At 39.4% G+C, this 22,260-nt stretch overlaps 1 protein-coding gene and 1 pseudogene across 2 annotated transcripts in view; one reads left to right on the top strand and one right to left on the bottom strand.

The window, feature by feature from the left end:
* The window catches only part of PSME4 (proteasome activator subunit 4), a 109,602-nt gene that overhangs the window by 82,895 nt on the left and 4,447 nt on the right, over nt 1-22,260 (top strand). For both annotated transcript variants that reach the window (XM_066267121.1, XM_066267120.1), the window contains exons 33-43: nt 913-1,066; nt 1,609-1,678; nt 2,413-2,538; nt 3,032-3,184; nt 5,238-5,342; nt 5,904-5,995; nt 8,502-8,633; nt 8,962-9,170; nt 11,221-11,306; nt 18,763-18,891; nt 19,878-20,033. In XM_066267121.1, the coding sequence (XP_066123218.1) occupies nt 913-1,066; nt 1,609-1,678; nt 2,413-2,538; nt 3,032-3,184; nt 5,238-5,342; nt 5,904-5,995; nt 8,502-8,633; nt 8,962-9,170; nt 11,221-11,306; nt 18,763-18,891; nt 19,878-20,033 (1,412 nt within the window). The remainder of the gene's footprint in view (nt 1-912; nt 1,067-1,608; nt 1,679-2,412; nt 2,539-3,031; nt 3,185-5,237; nt 5,343-5,903; nt 5,996-8,501; nt 8,634-8,961; nt 9,171-11,220; nt 11,307-18,762; nt 18,892-19,877; nt 20,034-22,260) is intronic.
* Nucleotides 11,821-12,479, bottom strand: LOC136328617 (single-strand selective monofunctional uracil DNA glycosylase pseudogene; annotated as a pseudogene).

Below are 22,260 nucleotides of genomic sequence, written 5' to 3'. Positions count from 1 at the left end.
ACTAATTAAAACCTAAAAAATAGTCAGAAAAATACCTGACCTGTGGCGGTGCAGTGGGTAAAGTGTCAACCTGGGAAAGCTGAGTCTCTGATTCAAAACCCTGGGCTTGCCTGGTCAAGGCACATATGGGAGTGATGCTTCCTGCTCTTCCCCCCTTCTCTCTCTCTCTCCTTTCTCTAAAAATGACTAAATAAAATACATATATATATATAAAATAGTCACAAAATTAATCCTTTTAATTTTGGTGAAAAAAATGAAGTATGAATCATACTTGGTTTACTCTCTCCAAATATCCCAACACTATTTTTTTTTTTTTTTTTTTTTTTTTAATTTTTCTGAAGCTGGAAACAGGGAGAGACAGTCAGACAGACTCCCGCATTCACCCGACCGGGATCCACCCAGCAAGCCCACCAGGGGCGATGCTCTGCCCACCAGGGGGCGGTGCTCTGCCCATCCTGGGCGTCGCCATGTTGCGACCAGAGCCACTCTAGCGCCTGAGGCAGAGGCCACAGAGCCATCCCCAGCGCCCGGACCATCTTTGCTCCAATGGAGCCTTGGCTGCGGGAGGGGAAGAGAGAGACAGAGAGGAAAGCGTGGCGGAGGGGTGGAGAAGCAAATAGGTGCTTCTCCTGTGTGCCCTGGCCGGGAATCGAACCCGGGTCCTCCGCACGCTAGGCCGACGCTCTACCGCTGAGCCAACCGGCCAGGGCTTATCCCAACACTATTTAGAGGATAATCCCATGTCCCCTTTGGTTTGAAATACCCAATATACATATGGTTGGTCTTGCCTTGAGAGAATTTTAAGAGAATCCTGTTATGAAAACAGAGCCACACTAATCCTATTGATAGAGAGTTAAGAATAATTATCACATGGATATTTTAAGTTCATCAATGTAATTGTCTTTTCCTTAGGTGGATACCCTAAATCCCCTCAGATTCTTGCTGGTGATAGGCCTGATAATCATTGGTTGCATTATGATAGCAAAACTCTACCAAAAACGAAAAAAGAATGGGAGTCAAGTTGTTTTGTGGAAAAAACTCACTGGGGATACTACACCTGGCCACAGTAAGTTGCAACTTGCCATGCACCTTATTATTAAGCAGGTTATCTTCGATATAATTTGTTCTATGATCTTTGAATTTCTGGGGATGTTCAGAAGCACTTGAAGCAGTTAGAGGGACTCTGCCACCAAAAGTACACACTCTTCAACTCTTTTCCTCTTCTCTCTTCCTCTTTTTGTGTTGCTTCTGCCAATGCTGTGCCTCCGCCTTTTTGTTTTTTCCACTGAAACCCATAGACTTCCTTAAACTTCTAAGGTATTTGTTGATAGCTGCTCTAAATTATATTCCTACCTATTAATACTAAACATGCCTAAAACAGCCCAGAGAAATACTATTTGTCTCTTACTGTTGACTTCAATAATTTTTCATAAGGACACAATGATCTGATAGATTTTTAAGGTCAAGACTGTTAGTGATATACTCCTATCCCCAAACTTAGCATCTAATTAATTAGAGTTCATTCAAAGTGCCATCTAATGCTTTGTATCCATGAAGCTCTAATATTTTCTTCTATGTGTATTACAAATATAAACTCTTACTGTGTAGGAATATGGTGGTTTATGCTGGTGTGGAAGAGCAGCCCAAGCTTGGCAGAGGCAGGGAGGATTTGACAGAGGTAAGCATTCCATTTCACCATGGGAAAACACTTACACCTGGTTCAAATGCATCTGATTTAGATTCATTCCAAACTCAGTTCATGTTTTTTCCCCTAATTTGTGTATTTCAGTATAGCACTGGGTCAAATATTGGTAAATGTGTATGTAGTCCCTTACTCCACCCTGCCCAACTCCCTTGTTCTCATGTTTTATTAGGGCCAGTTGGCCAGAGTCATTTTGTATCTAAGTTACTCTCAAGTTACTGCCCCACTTTGCATTTACTTAGTTACTTGTAACTAGCTAGCTGCTTGTTCTTTGTATCATTTCTGTTTGCTAACAACATTCTTGAAAGCAGGGATAATGACTGGCTTTTAGTTTTTTATTGCATATAAATGATGGGTTCACAATAAAAAGATGTTTGTAGATTTAAGGCAAAATTCTCCTTAATCTTCGTACAACATTTATCATTTTGAATGTTGATTAATAGCTTTTAAGTTTACCTTCCTTAATTAAGTTATTGGTATTGTAGCTTTATTTTCTGATTCTAAACAAAGGATACCTTTTAATTTCTAATGTTTTATAAATATGGAAATAATTTGCTGGGATTTGGTTTGCATTTTGGGAACATTTTCCTAATTGCACACAAAATGGTACAGTAACATTAAGTCTTTAATTCCCAAGCAGAGGATTTTAATGTTTTCAGAATCATGTGTGTAAAATTTAAACACTGAATTTTTTTTTTTTTACTTTACAGGCAGAACAGATTATATTTGATTATTTTTCTGATCCTAAGTTTGTTGAACAGTTAATTACTTTTCTATCTTTAGAAGACAGAAAAGGAAAAGATAAATTTAATCCTCGACATTTTTGCCTCTTTAAGGTAACTTCTTTATATCCTTTCTTCATAAAGCTTAATGACTGTCAGTTTGTAGGTTCTTATGTTTTAAAGTGTTTGATCAATGTTTGAGTTTAATCATCTGTTATTTTCATTTAAAATGGCTCTGGAAGTTAGTCAAATTGATCTTGGCTTAATGTCCTAGAACTCTTGCTTTTTAGTATTTATCATTAATATTTGTAATTAGCAGTTAAAGCAAACAAAAACCCACAAAATTATATTCATTTGAATTTTTTAAAGTGTGGAATATTTTTAAGGTCAGAAAGATTGTTAATTTCTATATTGATTAACAATGCCTCTAAAGTGGTAAGAATACTGTCATTTTACATATCACATTAAAATACAAAGTTTTAGGGTGGAGAACTGTTGGAGGTTTTTAAAACACAGTAGTAATGTACTAAACAAATATAAGCATATAATTATAATGGAGATGATAGCCTTTAGTTATTGAAGAACTGTCTTTTCTTTGTTTTTATAGGGTATATTCAGAAATTTTGATGATGCCTTTTTGCCAGTTCTGAAGCCCCATTTAGAACGTTTGGTTGCAGATTCACATGAAAGCACCCAGCGATGTGTTGCAGAAATTATAGCTGGTTTAATCAGAGGTTCTAAGCATTGGACATTTGAAAAGGTGATGTATTTGTGCAGCAGCATATTCCCTGTTCCATTTATGTAGTAATTCCCAACAGTAGATAGTAATACATGAAATATGAACTGTTCAATTCTATATTGCTTTTGAGTATTGGTTACAAATCATTGTTATATAGCCAACATTCAGTATCTTTTAAATTTTGAATTATTTGCCAACATTAGGGGAAAAATTAGAATGTATCATAGGAAAAAGATTTCGGTTTCCCTTGAAAACTAAGAAGGTCCTGGAGCACTGGTCCCACATTGTTGCACCCAGTCCACCGGTCAGCGCTGCTCATGGGCTCTCCTAAATCCCTTCCCTTAGCCTCGCTCGTCTCCATTTCAAATCTGCTCTTAGAGCGGTTTCAGTTTGACACCTCCCGTTTTTGTTTTTTGGTTTTTTTAATATCCTGCCTTTTAATTGTAAATTTTAGTTTTACGTACCTGCTTTAAGGTTAGTTTCTTAGCAAAATGCACCAGACTGAAAATAACCTGATGAAATGTCCAGAATGCCTGAATATAAGTTAGGCCACCATTTCCTCAAAGAAAAGACAGAAATACTGGTTTTGGCCAACTTAATTACACATACTTTTAGAAGACCTATGAATGCTTTTTAAGATGTCAATTTAATTATATGTATTTAAATCACTTATCATATAAATTTATTTGTAGTTTATATTATTACTTTTTTCCTATATCATGAAACAACTTTATTTAAACATGTCAAACATACCCTTGTCATATTATATTTTGAGAGTGTTTTGGTTTTTTTGTTGTTTGTTTGTTTTTTTGAGAAAGAAGGGTTGGGGTGGGGAGTAGCTGGAAGCATCAACTCATAGCAGTTGCTTCTCGTATGTGCCTTGACAAGGAAAGCCCAGGGTTTCAAACCAGCAACCTCAGCATTCCAGGTTGATGTTTTATCCACTGTACCACCGCACATCAGGCTTGTTGTTATTTTTAATCAATGCCTGGCGCTACCACTGGAAACTTTATCCCAGGCCTTCCTCCCCATTTGTTCTGTATCCATCCTTTTTGAGACAATCAGTCCAGGGACCTGCAGCATGGACATCACTTTGGAGCTTGTTAGGAAAGGGTCCCCACCCTAATCTAATGAAACAGTCTGCACTTTATCAAGATCTCAAGGTGATTTGTATTCTCATTAAACTGTGAGCAGCACCTATACACTGTACACATATTTGTAGTCTCTGTATAATTGAACACTCTTTAAAGACTATCGGTGGTAATCCAAAACTTGGAACTTGCAGATTATACTTCAGACAGATACTAAATTTTATTAAAGTGTCATCGCTTCCTATGTTAGGATTCAACCAAGTCCTTGATAAACACACAAAATTTTGAAGTGACCAGTTGGCTTAGTGGTCGAGTGTCGGCCCAGCATGTGGATGTCACTGGCTCGATTTCTGGGCCAGGGCACACAGGCAAAGCGGCCATCTGCTTCTCTACCCTTCCCCTGTTTTTCTCTTTCTTTCTCTGTCATGCAGCCATGACTTAATTGGTTTGAGCGATTTGGCTCTGGATACTGAGGATGGCTGGAGCAAGTTGGCAGGGGCAGTGGCTGGGTGGAGCCTCTGCCTGGGGTGCTAAAAATAGCTTGGTTGCCTAGTAACAGCCCTAAATGGGCAGAGCATTGCCAGTAGGGGGCTTGCTAGGTAGATGTTGGTCAGAGCACATGCAAAAGTCTTTCTCCCCTCCTCTCATTTAAGATGAAGAAGAAATAATGGAATTTTTTTCAGCCTAGTATATAATATTATTCAAAATTCTAAAAAGAAAACTTCTCAGTAGTATGATTTTATAAGGAATCATGTAAGATGTCTCCTTTTCTGAATAATTTTTTGGGGGGTGAGGGGAGTTCACCTTATACTTGGGTATATATGTTGATAATATAGTGAAGTTACTTTCCTGGATTATGTGGGTATTCTAAGAAATAAATGCAGAATCAGTTTGTGTGTTTGTATGTGTGTGTTTCCTGGAAAAGAGGAAGAAAAATATTCTGTGTATCATTAACTTTTTCCCATGTCTTTTGTTTTGAGTAGGTGGAGAAGCTTTGGGAACTTCTGTGCCCTCTGCTTAGAACAGCATTGTCTAACATTACAGTAGAAACTTATAACGCCTGGGGAACTTGTATAGCAACATCCTGTGTAAGTTTTTCTTTTTACTCTTGTGTCTAATGGATCTATTCAAACTTTTATACCCTGTCTCACAATCTGTGAAATCTCATTATACCTCTTGGAATTTGAAATTTTGTTCATAGTTATTGTATCACCTTAATATAATGAGAAGTGATTTCGTTTAGTCTTTCAAATAAGCTTTGAATGATAACCTTAAGCAATTATAATATCAGCCATGGTAATACATTTCTAGGTTATATTACAAATCGTATGTAACTTATATATAGTAAAAGCCAGGCGATACAAGGTTATCAGTGTTATTTTTTACATTAAGTATGTCCATAGCTTGTATACTTTGATTTAAAGAAAATTTATTTATCTATTTTCTTACCATTAACCTTTCTAACATGAGCTATGATAATATTTGAATTTGACTCACTTGTGAGTTTTTATTTGATTTTTTTCCTCTAGGCTTATTTATTTATATTTTTTTTTAAATATATATTTTTAAATAACAGAATCTGACTTATTTACAACTTATTTACAGAAGTATAAGATGCCTGTTTTTGTTACTTTATATTTTCAACACAGGAAAGCAGAGATCCCCGGAAACTTCATTGGCTTTTTGAGCTGCTCTTGGAATCACCATTGAGTGGTGAAGGTGGATCCTTTGTAGATGCATGGTAAATAAAAACAACGCAGTTTACAGAAAATTTTTACAACAAAAGCTGTAACTTGTTTGCGCTTGATGTATGAGTGGAAATGAACTGCCTGCACTCTTAAAGGCTCAATAATTTAACTCCAGTTAACCTTTGAGCAACACTTACATGCAGATATTTTCAATAAATATACAGTCAGTCCTCCACATCCCCAGCTTTCACACCTGAGGACTTACTCAACTTTGGATCAAACATACTGTCAGAGCCCTGGCTGAGTAGCTTAGTTGGTTAGAGCATCACCCTGACACTCCAAGGTTACTGGTTCAATCCCTGGTCAGGGCACATACAGGAAAATAAGTTGAACAACAAATCCATGTTTCTCTCTCTCTCTTTCTCTTCCTTCCTTTTTCTCTAAAACCAATAAAGAAAAATAATGTATATGTGAAAATACTGTTAGGGATTCATGGATGACAGGGGCCAACTGTTCACATTGTTCTATGCCGTTTTATATTGGGGACCTGAACATCTGCAGATTTTGGCATCTGTGGAGGGTCCTGGAACCAACCCCCCTGCAGATAACTAGGGACAGCTGAAATTTGGGAGAAGTAAAAAGTTAAGTAAGGCCTCTAACCCCCGTGTTCAAGGGTCAACTGTATTTTTTTCTATGTGATCCACTTCAGTACACGATGATACTAAGTAGAGTTATTTCTCAATTGGGAACAAGTAAGAGAAATGGAAGCAACCTAAGCAATTCAAACATAAGTTTGAATCAGCCTACTCCACTGTCAATTCTTTTTATATCGAGACTGCCTTTTTGTACCATGCTAATATTAACTTCTTTTTTTTTTTTTTTTTTTTGCATTTTTTTTGCATTTTTCTGAAGCTGGAAACAGGGAGAGACAGTCAGACAGACTCCCACATGCGCCCAACCGGGATCCACCCGGCACGCCCACCATGGGGCGATGCTCTGCCCATCCTGGGCGTCGCCATGTTGCGACCAGAGCCACTCTAGCGCCTGAGGCAGAGGCCACAGAGCCATCCCCAGCACCCGGGCCATCTTTGCTCCAGTGGAGCCTTGGCTGCGGGAGGAGAAGAGAGAGACAGAGAGGAAGGCGCGGCGGAGTAGTGGAGAAGCAAATGGGCGCTTCTCTTGTGTGCCCTGGCCGGGAATCGAACCCGGGTCCTCCGCACGCTAGGCCTACACTCTACCGCTGAGCCAACCGGCCAGGGGTAATATTAACTTCTTTCTCACAGCTTCTCGTTATTCACTCTTTCCTATTAAAAAAGAAGAGAGCCCTGGCTGGTTGGCTCAGTGGTAGAGCATCGGCCTGGTGTGTCTAAGTCCCGGGTTCGATTCTGGGTCAGGGCACACAGGAGAAGAGCCATCTGCTTCTCCACCCCTCCCCCTCTCCTTCTTCTCTGTCTCTCTTCCCCTCCTGCAGCCAAGGCTCCATTGAAGCAAAGTTGTCCCGGGCACTGAGGACTTTATACAGTGTACTGTTGGGCATCAAAACTTGAGAAATTTTAATGTTTTCAGAATCATGTGTGTAAAATTTAAACACTGAATTTTTTTTTTTGAGGAAATGTGTTTCCTCAACTTTAAATACTGAATGTTGGCTATTTAACAATGATTTGTAACCAATACAATCGACATTTTTGCCTCTTTAAGGTAACCTCTTTATATCCCTTCTTCATAAAGCTTAATGACTGTCAGTTTGTAGGTTCTTATGTTTTAAAGTGTTTGATCAGTGTTTGAGTTTAATCATGTTATTTTCATTTAAAAAAATTCAGTTTATAGGTGAAAACCAGTTTATAGCTGGTTTAATCAGAGGTTCTAAGCATTGAACATTTGAAAAGGTGATGTATTTGTGCAGCACCATGTTCTCTATTCCATTTATGTAGTAATTCCCAACAGTAGATAGTAATACTTGAAATATGAACTATTCAATTCTATATTGCTTCTGAGTATTGGTTACAAATCATTGTTATATAGCCAACATTCAGTATCTAAAGTTGAGGAAATGGTCCCGGGCACTGGCTCCATTGCCTTGCCTCAGGCACTAGAATGGCTCCGGCCTTAAAGGAGCAATGCCCCCTGATGGGCATGTCCAATGGATCCTGGTTGGACGCATGTGGGAGGCTGTGTGCCTCCCTGCTTCTAACTTGGGGGAGGGTGGAAGAGAATAATCCTTTCAAGGAAAAATACACTTGGTGGCGTTAAGGAGCTGAGAAAAAATTTATGGATAAAAGAAAGAGATCTAGTAGTCCTGTTAACAAGTGAGGAACTCTGATACATACCAACTAAATCAAATACTATTCTGAAGTCAGTATTTCTTTTGATTGTATAGTGGAGATGAAATGAGAATACAGAGAAAATGATGCAAGAAAAATAATGAATCTTAATAAAGATGCTGTTTTGATATTTATTACATGAGAAAATAAAATAATTTTCAGTGGAATACATACAGCTTTCATCTGTACTGTCAATATGTAAAGACTTTACTGTAACACTCCTGTGCTTTCCTTTTAGTCGACTCTATGTACTGCAAGGTGGCCTTGCCCAGCAAGAGTGGAGAGTGCCTGAGCTGTTGCACCGACTGTTGAAGTACTTGGAGCCCAAACTCACCCAGGTTTACAAGAACGTCAGGGAAAGGATAGGGAGGTAGGTATTATTTTCTCTGTAGTGTGATTTACCTCCTGAGCTATTTTAACTAAATTTTAATGTCTACTAATACATACTGGTTATGTTACTATTGAGTTTCATGGTGTCCTCTTCGTCTTTTGTGTAGCGGGATCCTAGACAAGAGGCTCTGAATGTAAAATAGGACGGCAGTGTGGAGCTGCTCAGTTGCCACACCCCAGTTTGCATTACCTCAGCATTGCAGGCCCAGGAGATCCTCTCCAGGAATTGTCTTGGTTGGGTTATAACTTTTGAACCCTAGTTTTATTGAGAATGTGGCGTCTCTTATTACATGTGTTTTATTTTTCAGTGTGCTGACCTACATATTCATGATAGATGTTTCTTTGCCAAATACCGCGCCAACAGCGTCCCCTCGGGTCCCTGAGTTTACTGCTCGAATTCTAGAGAAACTGAAACCCCTCATGGATGCAGATGAAGAAATTCAGAACCATGTTATGGAAGAAAATGGAATTGGTGAAGAAGATGAACGAACTCAGGGCATTAAACTCTTAAAAACTAGTGAGTGGCTAAAATTAGTAAAACCTTGCTTAATTAAGAACAGATATTTTTGTATCTTTCCTAGGGCTTGTTTTCCACCTTTTTCTATTGTGGTAAACTGCACATAGTATAAAATTTACAGTTCATTGGCATCAAATACATTTGCGTTGTTGTACAACCATCACCATCATCTATCTTTAGTGCTCCTTCAGCCTTGCAAAATTGAACTGTACCTGTTAAGCAGTAACTCCTTATTCTCGCCTTGCCCCAGTCCCTGGCGACCACCATTCTCCTTTCTGTCTCTGTAATGCTGCCTAGTCTGGGTACCTCAGATAAGTGGAGTCATAGAGGTCTGGCTTTTTTCATTTTGCATGTTTTCAATGTTTATTCATCTGTTGATGGACATTTAGGTTTTTTATACCTCTTTTTTACAATGGATAATATCTGAGTCTTTGCTTTCAATTCTTGTAGATATAAAAAATGAATTGCTAGATCCTGTGGTATTTCTGTGTTTAACTTTTTGATTAGCTGCCAAGCTATTTTCCATGTTGGCTGCACCGTTTTACATACCAGCAATGCAAAAAGGTTCCATTTCTTTAACATCATGCCAACACTTGTTTTCTATTTTTATGAATATAGCTATCCCATTTGGTGTAATGGAAGTATTTCGTGGTTTTGATTTGCATTTCTCTAATGATTAAACATTTTTTCAGTTACTTATTTGCCATTTTTGTATCTTTGGAGAAGTGCCTATTTAGGTATTTTGCTCGTTTTTGAATTAGGTATTGTTGAATTTTAGTTTTTGTATGTTCTGAATAGCAATCCCTTATTTGATGTGTGATTTATAAACATTTCCTCCCATTTTGAGAGTTGTCTTTTCACTCTCTTGTTAGTGTCCTTTCATGAGCAAGTGTTTGTTTGCTTTTATTATTTTTTACTGAGAGGAGGGTAAGCAGAAAGAGAGAGAGAGAGAAACACTCCTACAAGTGCCCCAACCAGGGTCCAGCCAGCAAGCCTGCTAAGGGGTGATGCTCTGCCCATCTGGGGCCGTTGCTTCATTGCTCAGCAGTGGAGCCAATTTTTTTAGCACCTGAGGCAAAGACCATGGAGCCATCCTCAGTGCTTGAGGCCAAGTCGCTCAAACCAATGGAGCCATGGCTGCGGGAGGGGGAGAAAGAGAGAGAGAGAGAGAGAGAGAGAGAGAGAGAGAGAAGAAAAGAGTGAGAAAGAGAAAGGGAGGAAGGGGAGGAGTGGAGAAGCAGATGATCACTTCTGTGTGCCTTGACCGGGAATTGAACCCATGACATCCTAATATTCTGCCACTGAGCCAATAGCTAGGGTGGCAAGTGTTTTATTTTGATGAAGTCTAAATTATCAATTTTTTTCTTTTATTGCTTTTTTGCTTTGAGTGTCATATCAGAGAAATCATTGCCATATCCATTGTCATGAAGTTCTTAACTTAGATTTTCTTTTCAGAGTATTACAGTTAAGACTGTCATTTCTCCATTAAATAGTCTTAGCACTCTTGAAAATTAATTGGTCAAATTTGTGAAGGTTTATTTCTTGGCTCTAGCCTCATTGGCCTGTATGTCTGTCCTTATGTCAGTAACACACTGTTTTGATTACTGTAGCTTCGTAGTAAGTTTTGAAACCTGGAAGTATGAGTCCTCCAATTTAGTTCTTTTTCAAAATTACCTTGGTTATTGTTGGTGTCCTGTTGTCTTTATATCTAAAATTTTTTCAGATTCTAAATACAGCTTAGTCATTATTTTTGCAACATTGGGATTATTGAAAGATAGTTTTAATTTGTACTTGGTATGATTGTTAGTAGCTTTATTAATAGCTTGCCGATTTATTCTTTGAGAATCGCTTCAGTACTCTAGATTTGCTGACCTGTTATTGTGAGGCCTGTTATACTCTGGTCAGTGTCTAATTTATGAATAATATAGACAGTCTGTTTATATATTGAAGCACTGTCAGTGGCTGTCTGACACTAGCATTACAATACTACTTTACTTGTGCCCTGTAATTGGCTAGCAAAGACTGACACTGGATGTTTGTTTCCAAATAGTACTGAAGTGGCTGATGGCGAGCGCCGGAAGATCCTTCTCTACGGCAGTCACAGAACAACTTCAGCTTTTACCCTTGTTTTTTAAGGTAAGTTTATGGCTAAAATTAAGAATGCATCCTTTTTTGACCTTCAAAAGGAATTTATACTTAAGACCTGATAGTTGATAGGTTTTCAGACAGCGTATGATTTGGTTGTATCTCGAAGAAATAGAATAGATACAGTAGCATCATTAGGTGATTGTGGTTTAATATTTGTTGAAGTAATCTTTTTAATATTAGGTAAGAATTAGCTAAGAGTAGGACCTTGATAAGATGAAAAGTTTACAGACAGAACATTTGTTCACTGATAGCCAATTTCCAAGTAATAGCTTAGGAAAATAATGATAGTTTAAAAGAAAAGCCACTGTGTTTTTTTGTTTGTTTGTTTTTTCGGAGCTTTTAATGCTTAAGCTAAAAATTCACAGACTAGGTGTTTCATAAAGTCATTGTTCCATCTCTGATCTCTGGCAGGGCTAATCTGCCCCTCACCCTGGCCACAGGTGGAGGCTGAGACTTCTCCCCAACCCCCTACTGCTCACCTTCAAGTGGAGGGGCTTCCCTTTTAGAGCAGTGACTCCCCAACCAAGAGGCAAGAGAAAAGAAGCCGCTCCACTACCGGCCACTGTCCCTGCTGGCAGAGAGCCGTTGCAGAGCCCAAGAAGCTGTTCTCTCTGCTTGGCAGGCAGCTTGGGGAGCTGGGGAGAGGTTGCAGCCACTGGGAGCCAGGAAGAGCAGAGTACACAGATTGTGGACAAAACAGTGATAGAAGAAGACCTCAGGCTGTCCACAGAGGTTCTGATAATAGCCCCAGAACCGAGGACCACATACCTCTTACTGTGGGCACTGCAGTCCCAGCACTGGCTGCTTCCGGTGCACCTGAGGAGGTCTCAGCACAGGGCCCTTTGTGTCCAACCAGTCCCAGACGACACACGCTTTCCCAAAGGATACCTCAGTCTGGGCTATGCCTAAGGGTCCCGTGTTCATGCCCAGGAAGTGCCCTTTCTTGGAGCCCTGACAGTAGCGCGTCACATAGCTACAGTGTGGCTTCCACGCATACTCCCCAGTATTGTAGGTAATGCCCACAGGCTAGAAAACGTCATTGAGTCAAAGCTCCTCCTCTAGAAAGCCCTCAGCTAAGCTTTGAGGGCAGGGTTGGGGCTCCATCAGAGCATTTGCAGGCTCACTGAGGGTTCTCAGTTGGAAAGCCTGGGGCATAGCCATGTTACTGCGCCTGGTCTGGCTCCCCATTCGGTTTTCACAGCGAAATTTTTGAATACAGCTATTTTTGGCTTTTTTCTTTTATTTCTTTCCAGTTACAGTAAACATATTGTATTAGTTTCAGGTATGCAACCCAGGGATTAGACATCTATTTCTGACTTTTTAATATAGTATGTAATGAATCTAAAGGTCAGATGTTTAGTATATTGCATTTATTTCTTTATTTTGACCTCATGCCTAATTTTTATTCTGGCATGTAAGCTCTTTTTAAATTATAGTTGAGCCCTGGCCGGTTGGCTCAGTGGTAGAGCGTTGGCCTGGTGTGTAGGAGTCCCGGGTTCAATTCCCAGCCAGGGCACACAGGAGAAGCGCCCATCTGTTTCTCCACCCTTTCCCCTCTCCTTCCTCTCTGTCTCTCTCTTCCCCTCCCACAGCCAAGGCTCCATTGGAGCAGAGTTGGCCCTGGTGCTGGGGATGGCTCTATGGCCTCTTCCTCAGGCGCTAGAATGGCTCTGGTTGCAACAGAGCGATGCCCCAGATGGGCAGAGCATCGCCCCCTGGTGGGCATATGGGTAGATCCCGGTCAGGCACATGCGGGAGTCTGTCTGACTGCCTCCCTGTTTCCAACTTCAGAAAAATACAAAAAATAAAAAAAAATTATAGTTGACATACATTGCATTAGTTTCAATTGTACAACATAATGAGATTTCACAGGTGTATATATATATCTTACAAAGTGATCAACACAAAAAGTCCACTATTCATCTGTCACTGTGCAAAGTTATTGTGATACTGACTTTGCTTCCTATATGCTACTTTATATCCCCATGACTTATGTTACAACTATTAGTTTGTACCTCTTAATCCCCTTCACCTTTTTGCCTGTACTCCAACTGCTCAACCCTCTAGAAACTGTCAGTTTTTCTATATCTGTGAGTCTGTTTGTTCATTAGTTTCATATTTTTGGATTCCACACGTAAGTGAAATGATAGTGTTTGTCTTTCTCTGACTTATTTCACTTAGTACAGTACCCTCTAGGTCTATTCATATTGACATAAATGGCAAGATTTCATTCTTTTTCATGGCTAACGTTCTTGTGTTTGTCTGTCTGTGTATCTACTTCTTTATTCATCTATTGATGAACACCTAGGTTGCTTCCATATCTTGGCCATTGTAAATAATGTGGCAGTGTTATAGGGGTGCATAGATCTTTTCGAATTAGTGTTTAGTTTTCTTTAGATAAATACCCGGAAGTGTAATTGCTGGGTCCTTTTCTGTCTCTTATTATTGCCTTTGTTTTAAAGTCTATTTTGTCTGATACAAGTATTGCTATCCCAGCTTCTTTTTTTAATTACCATTTTATGAAATATCTTTTCCATCCTGTTACTTCCTGTCTATATGTCTTTCAATCTGGAGTCTCATGTAGGCAGCATATGTGAAAGTCTTGTTTTTATATCCATTCAGTTAGTCTGTGTTTTTTCAGTGGAGCACTTAGTTTACATTTATTTAGTTGTTGATAGGTATGTGCTTACTGCCATTTTAATTGTTTGCATACAAGATTTATAAATGGTCTACTACACTATGTTTTCCTTTACTAGTAATATTTGTTTTTCTTTCATATATTTTTTTATTTCTAGTTTTGGCCTTTTCTTTTCCATTTAAAGAATTCCCTTTAACATTTTTTGTAATGTGGTTTACTGGTAATTAACTCCTTTAGCTTTTGCTTGTCTGGGAAAATCTTAATCTCTCCTTCAATTCTTCAACTAGTATCTGGTAACTATGTAGTGATATTGAAATTTTATTTGATAAAAGGTATAGCCCAAGGTAGTTTTAATTATTTGTCTAGTTGGAAGATGAGGTAATAAAACTAACCTTGTTGGGTAAAGTATTCTTGGTTGTAGGTTTTTTCTTTCATCATGTTGACTATCATGCTACTCCCTTCTGGCCTGCCAAGTTTCTGTCTAAAAGTCAGCTGATGGTCTTATGGGCATCCCCTTGTATGTAACTGGTGTTTTTTCTCACTGCTTTTAAGACTCTCTCTTTATTTTTAACTCTTAACAATTAATTATAATCTGTTTTGATGTGGGTCTCTTTTGATTCATCTTGTTTGGGACTCTCTGCTTCCTGGACTTGGATATCCGTTTCTTTCACCAGGTTAGGGAAGTTTTCAGCCATTGTTTTTCAAATAGATATTCTGTCCCTTTCTCACTCTCTTCCCCATCTGGGCCCCCTATTATCTGAATGTTAGTATGCTTGATATTGTCACAAAGGGACCTTATATTATCCTCAGTCTTTTTAATTATTTTTTCTTCTTGATCTTCCAGTTGGGTATTTTTTACTATCCTATCATTCTGATCGCTGATCCATTCGTCTGTGATACCTGATTTAATGGTGGTTTCCTCCAATGTATTTTTGCTATCAGTTGTTAAATTCTGTGGTTCTGATAGATCCTTTCCTATCATTTTTTCTCTTGGAGTTTCTCATTGAATTTATCCATTTGTTCATGGAGCTCAATGAGCATCTTTATGACTGTGTTCAACTCTTCATCTAGTAGACAGTTTACTTCAGTTTCATTTAGTTCTGTTCTGGGGGTTTGTCCTGTGTGTTTCTTTAGAACATACTCTTTTCTCTCATTTTACCTGTTTGTTTCTAGGAATTAGGTAGGTAGGCTAAAACTCCTGGTCTTGAAAAAGTGGCCTTATTTGGAACGTGCCCTGTGGGGACTGGTAGTCGAATCCCCCTTGTCACCAGAGCCAGGTGTTCCAGATGTGTCCCCTGGATGGACTAGTGTAGTCTCCTGTTGTGTCTGGGCCACAGTTTCTATGGACACACTGGCAGGTGAGACCTGGACACAACTCTTTCAGGCTCACTAGTGTGCAGGGCAGGCTTTTGATGTGGCTAGCTGCAAGGCTGAGCCACACTGTTAGAGACACCTGGTGTGTGCTAGTTCCAACTAAGGCCACCCACTGGGTGTGGCAAAACAAGAATCATTTGGAGGGGTGCTGACCTGATTGGGTCCTCAGGGAAATGCCAGGGTGGGGTGAAGAGTGTTAATAAGGTTAATAGTGTCACAAATGGTACCTACCAGAATCAGACCAGCTAGATTATAGAATTAGGGGGCGGGAAATGGCACACACCAGCACCTCGCGGGAGAAAGTTTTATCAAACCTCTGTCCCTCCAGCATACACCCTAAAATTAGCCCATGTATTACCGTCACATGTGACCTAGGTGCCTTTCAAACTGCTGTCCCTGTCCCAGGATTCAGATCATATGCATCCTGGGTTTCCTACAGCCCTTTGGCTCTCCCAGCCATTAGCCCCACTAGTTTTCAAAGCCAGATGACACTCCTCTTCCTGGTGCAGGTCTCCCAGGCTAGGGTTCAGACCCTTCTCTTCTGGGACAACCTCCAAGGTTGTGATTTCCCATCCACTTGTGACTCACTGCATGGGGAGTGTGGGGTAGGATGGGTCCTGACTAGACTTAGTCTCTGCTCCTAACCACTTCTTTATACCTGTAGTTGTAGAAAATCTATTCTGCTAGTAGTCAGATTGTTCACAGAGATAGCTGTTCTATATGTAGTTGTAGTTTTGGTGTTAATGAGAGGAGGTGAGCTCAGGATCTTCCTACTTTGCCATCTTGAACTTGAAGCCAGGAGCCTTGCTCTTGAATGCCAATTTAGCTTGTCCATAAAATGTCATTCCCCGAGGTTAGCGAACGGACCCCGCAGAATCATCTCAGGACAGGATCCCGGAGTCACTGCTCCATGCCAGTGCGTGGCTCCTGTATCCTAGTATATTGCATTTATTTTACAGTATTAAATTGCACTATAATTGGCCATAACAGGTATCTATAGGAAGTAACTAGTATCTGGTAATTATGTAGTGAGATTGAAATTTTATTTGATAAAAGGTATAGCCTAAGGTAGTTTTAATTATTTGTCTAGTTGGAGGATGAGGTAATAAAACTAAGATCAGTCTGACCAGGCAGTGGCGCAGTGGATAGATCGTCGGACTGGGATGTGGAGGACCCAGGTTCGAGACCCCAAGGTCGCCAGCTTGAGCCCAAGGTTGCTGGCTTGAGCAAGGGGTCACTCGGTCTGCTATAACCCCCCAGTCAAGGCACATATGAGAAATCAATCAATGAACAACTGAGGAACTGCAACGAAGAATTGATGTTTCTCATCTCTCTCCGTTCCTGTCTGTCCCTATCTGTCCCTCTCTCTGATTCTTTCTGTCTCTCCCACTAAAAAAATAAATAAATAGGCCCTGGCCAGTTGGCTCAGCGGTAGAGCGTCGGCCTGGCATGCGGGGGACCTGGGTTCGATTCCCGGCCAGGGCACATAGGAGAAGCGCCCATTTGCTTCTCCACCCCGCCCCCCTCCTTCCTCTCTGTCTCTCTCTTCCCCTCCCTCAGCCAAGGCTCCATTGGAGCAAAGATGGCCCGGGCGCTGGGGATGGCTCCTTGGCCTCTGCCCCAGGCGCTGGAGTGGCTCTGGTCGCGGCAGAGCGACGCCCCGGAGGGGCAGAGCATCGCCCCCTGGTGGGCAGAGCGTCGCCTCTGGTGGGCGTGCCAGGTGGATCCCGGTCAGGCGCATGCGGGAGTCTGTCTCACTGTCTCTCCCCGTTTCCAGCTTCAGAAAAATACAAAAAATAAATAAATAAATAAATAAATAAATAAATAAATAAGATCAAAAGAGGGCTCAGAAGGAGCCTGTCTGAACTTTGGGTAAGGGTCCTGGTGGGGTAGATAATTAGAGCATTGTTCCAACACAGCAAGGTTGTGGGTTTGATCCCCTGTAAGGACAGTCTTGGTCACAGTAAAGGTTTGGTTAAGTTTCCATTTGTTATGGGTATGCAAAGGAGTTTTGTAATACTAAGTTTTGACTATTTCACCTATGTTGATATAATTCTTGGTGTGCTAGAGAAAAATAATTTCCATTTGGAAATGAAAACTATACTTTAAAAATAAGCAATACATTTAGAGTATTATAGTGGGTATTTATTTAAGGGTTAGGGACAACGAAAAAAATGTAGAGAATGTATCATGTTTCATGACTTTGTAGTTAGGACCCTGTAATACTTTTTATAATCACAAAACAAAATTAAATGAAAGAAAAATCTCCCAAAAAGGCAAAATAAATAAACTTGACCTTATTATATAAATGGCTGGTAGGATAAATACTCAGCAATGACTTTTAAAAGCACAGAAATTCGGCCCTGGCCGGTTGGCTCAGCGGTAGAGCGTCGGCCTAGCGTGCGGAGGACCCGGGTTCGATTCCCGGCCAGGGCACACAGGAGAAGCGCCCATTTGCTTCTCCACCCCTCCGCCACGCTTTCCTCTCTGTCTCTCTCTTCCCCTCCCGCAGCCAAGGCTCCATTGGAGCAAAGATGGCCCGGGCGCTGGGGATGGCTCTGTGGCCTCTGCCTCAGGCGCTAGAGTGGCTCTGGTCGCAACATGGCGACGCCCAGGATGGGCAGAGCATCGCCCCCTAGTGGGCAGAGCGTAGCCCCTGGTGGGCGTGCCGGGTGGATCCCGGTGGGGCGCATGCGGGAGTCTGTCTGACTGTCTCTCCCTGTTTCCAGCTTCAGAAAAATGAAAGAAAAGAAAGAAAAAAAAAAAAAGCACAGAAATTCATTTATGCCTTGTAGACTAGATCCTTAATAATAGTGGAGTGAAGCTATTAATGTATGTTGTATAGTCAAGAGCAAATAATAATTGTAAATAGGAACCAAGATTTTTAGCATAAGAGATAAAAAATATAAGCCGTTTAGTAAAAATTTCTATAATCCTAAATTTGAAACTATTGTTTTGATCTTATGATACATTTCTATGTAGAAAATATACTTATTTCCTAACAGTGTTTACTAAAAAAGCCCAAAACACTAATCAACCTAGCATCAGTCAATACTCCTAATGTCCAGATTGTAGTTCCTAAGTGTCATTTCCCACTACAAGAACCAGGTTGCTTGGAGAAATGGCTAATTTCAGGTTTAGACCAAGAGATGTACAGGATAAACCGAGGTCATCTTGTATACTGGAAACCAAGGACCCTAGAGTTATGTTAAAAGTTTCAGGAGCCCATTTGAGTACCAGTAAGAATAATAATTACAATGGATCCAAACCATTCAGCTTGTTGAAATTTATTGGTTCATATGATACTTATAAAAAGAATCATTATTCACTTTTAGAGGATAGGAAGGAAATCGTTCTGAGTGAGGGTAAGTTGGTTACCTTTGTACTTACTGGCTGTTATTTTTCAATTTGTGTCTTTGTTTTATTCTCTAGATTGCCCCAGTGGAAAATGACAATAGCTATGATGAACTGAAAAGAGATGCAAAGTTATGTTTATCACTAATGTCTCAGGGGTTGCTTTACCCTCAACAAGTGCCTTTGGTACTTCAGGTGCTAAAACAAGTAAGAGTTTGTTTACCTCTTCCTGTTATTTTATTCAGTTATATTTCCTGACCTATGGTAGAAAGACCTAAGTGATTATATATCCTGTGTGCTCGGCTTTGTCCAAGTTATACATGTATTAGTATTAGTGTACAAATGGACGGTTTCCCATGGTTTTCAGATTTTTAAGTTTGAATAACACTGAAAAATATTTTAATAGCCCAAATTTCTGGTACAGCTAGTAGTGCTCAACTTATGACCACGATTGGTTCCGACAGATGAGTCGTAACACAATTTGGTCGTAAGTTGAGTAGGCTATATGTACAGCACTGTGAAATGATGTTATAAAAATCTTTTAAGTCATATTTTATCATAATTTTCTTTCATTATTATATATCATAATTTTCTTTGTTCATTTTATGCTATTTGTATCATCTGTACACCATTTTATTTCTTATTTTTACATTTGTCAGGTTTAAGTAAAACACTGCATTACCAGTACAACTGGTTTAATATTTGCTAGTCGTAGCTAGCGATTGTGGTCGTAAAGTCGAATGGTTGTAAGTTGCATAGGTCATATGTCGATCAATACCTTATTCTTTTTGTTGTGGCATTTAGTAGTTCTCAATCTTTCTTGCTTTCAGTACCTTTCTACTATCAAAAGTAAAATAAAATAATGTGCAACCCTTGGAGGACTTAGTCATTAACTATAAGTAATTCTCTCTTCTAAAAGTGACTTTTATCTTTCCCTTTTCCTTTACTCTTAACCATTCAGATGTCCTGAATCAGTTTTTCAAATGCCAGTTCGCGGACCAGCAGTTGAAAATCACTGTCCTGAATACCTTTACATGAAGCATAACCTTTTATTTAGAAGGAGCTATGCGACAAGCTTGCTTTAACTATACCTGTAAAATAGGTAGATTTATATTAGAAGATTATACTATTTTGATGTCAATCATCTAATGTTCTTGTCAGCACCGATTTCTGTTTCTACTTCTCATTCACAGACAGCAAGAAGCAGTTCTTGGCATGCTAGGTATACAGTACTGACCTACCTCCAGACCATGGTATTTTATAACCTCTTTATTTTCCTAAACAATGAAGATGCAGTTAAAGACATCAGGTGGCTGGTTATAAGTCTTTTGGAGGATGAACAGCTAGAGGTAAATTTTAAGCTAAAGCAAATAGAATTTTAATAAATTTAAAGGAGGGATCATGGCTACCCGTTAGTATTTACACATTGAGAAGATATGTTCTATTTAGTGTAAATTACTAAAAATAACTTTAATTTTTAACATAGCCCTGTGGGATTAACTTTGATCCTCTGATTCTTGTAGTACAAATAGAAACAAACACTGGGCAGTTCTTGTCCTAGTTTTCTCTGTGCAGTTGGGAAGATAACATTTGTGAACCCAAGGTTTCTTATCTACGAAATTGCAAGTACCAGTACTCAGCTTATCTTACTGATTTTTAAAAGACCAATAGAAATGTACATGAAAGTATATTTCTTTTGAAGTTTGTTTTAAGATAATGAAAATCTACACATAAATTCTATTATCTAGCACACTTACGATAGAATTATTGTCCCTTTTATTAATTTATTATTTTTTTTAGCAAGAGACATACAGAAGGGGAGAAGGATGAGAAGCATTGACTCGTAGTTGTGGCACTTTAGTTGTTCATTCATTGCTTCTCATACATGCCTTGACCCAGAGGTTTGAGCTGAGCCAGCGACCTTGGGCTTCAAGCCAGTGACCTTTGGGCTCAAGCCAGCAACCATGGGGTCATGTCTGTGATCCCACGCTCAAGCTGGCAACCCCGCACTCAAGCTGGTGACCCTTCATTCAAGCTGGATGATCCAGTGCTCAAGGTTGAGACCCAGGTTTTTGAATTTGGTACCTTAGTGTCCTATGTCAACTCTGTATCCACTGCACTACTGCCTGGTCAGGCCCCTTTTATTTTCTTTAGTAGAAAAATTAAAGGCAATTTTTGTGGTGGGGCTACATTAACGCTTTGTACAAAAAGATATATTTATTAGTTACAAGTAGCCTGATATAAGAAAAACATGTTGTGATAAATGTGGAATTAAGCTTTAATTACCTAAATTGGCTTTAGGTAAAGAAAATGTAATTGAAATGTTTACTTATTTTATGGACTGAATGGGTTTTCCATGTAATGGAGTACTCCCAGTAGTTACATGTTTTATTTTAGAGCACTAGAAATAGATTGTATCTATAGGAAACTGGGAATGGGAATTTCTCCACCTCCCTAATGAGCCTGTTTATTTTGCTATCCAGTGCTTTATGTTCTTTGAGCAGGTATTGTCTAGTCCCCAGGGAACTCGCACAGTACTTACAACAGCTCAGACAGGCTTCAGTGAAAATATTTACAGCTGTTAACTAAAGAATGGTAATGGAAAGGTGGAAACTTTTTTTGTTCGTTTGTTTTTTAAAAGTGAGCGTGGGATAGACGGACAGGAAGGGAGAGAGATCAGAAGCATCAATTCTTCATTGTGGCACCTTAGTTGTTCATTGATTGCTTTCTCATATGTGCCTTGACCGTGGCACTCCAGCTAAATCAGTGTCCCCTTGCTCAAGCCAGCAACCTTGGGCTCAAGCCAGTGACCATGGGGTCGTGTCTGTGATCCCATTCTCAAGCTGACAACCCTGCACTCAAGCTAGCAACCTCAGGGTTTTGAACCTGTCATGCTCTATCCACTGTGCCACCACTTAGTCAGACAGAAACTTTCAAGATTGTAGCAATTGCATTAAAATTTACTGTTTTCTGGACTTTGTTTTTAAAGATTTTTATGTATTTTATATTTTCTTCCATGTGGTGTGGCTTAAATGTAGCTGTTACCATAAACATTATCTAAACATAACCATGATCTCTATTAAAACTATCATATTTTAGAAATGTGATACTGCATATCAGTAATAGTCAAATCCAGCTATTTATGATAATGAAAAAGCTTTGTAGTAATCTAAATGAGAAATGTATAAAGAAAACTTAATTAAGAGTTAAGGAGAACTATCAGGAAAATAATTTATGGAGAAATTTAATTTTGAATAAAATAGTGAAACATTTACCTGAATGTAGTAGTTTTCTTCCATTTTTGAAGCTATAGACCAATGGTAGTCAACCTGGTCCCTACTGCCCACTAGTGGGCGTTCCAGCTTTCATGGTGGGCGGTAGTGGAGCAACCAAAGTATAAATAAAAAGATAGATTTAACTATAGTATAAGTTGTTTTATAAAGATTTATTCTGCCAAACTTAGTGAAAATCTGACATAAAGTACTTGGTGAGTAATTATTATTATATGCTTTAACTTGCTGTAACTCTGCTTTATAAATTTTATAAAGTAAAGTTACTTCCCTACTTTATAAATCA

Source organism: Saccopteryx bilineata, chromosome 3, assembly GCF_036850765.1.
Source record: "Saccopteryx bilineata isolate mSacBil1 chromosome 3, mSacBil1_pri_phased_curated, whole genome shotgun sequence".
Taxonomy (NCBI): Eukaryota; Metazoa; Chordata; class Mammalia; order Chiroptera; family Emballonuridae; genus Saccopteryx; species Saccopteryx bilineata.
Note: the sequence above shows the minus strand (reverse complement) of the source record. Positions and strands in the feature narration are given on the sequence as shown.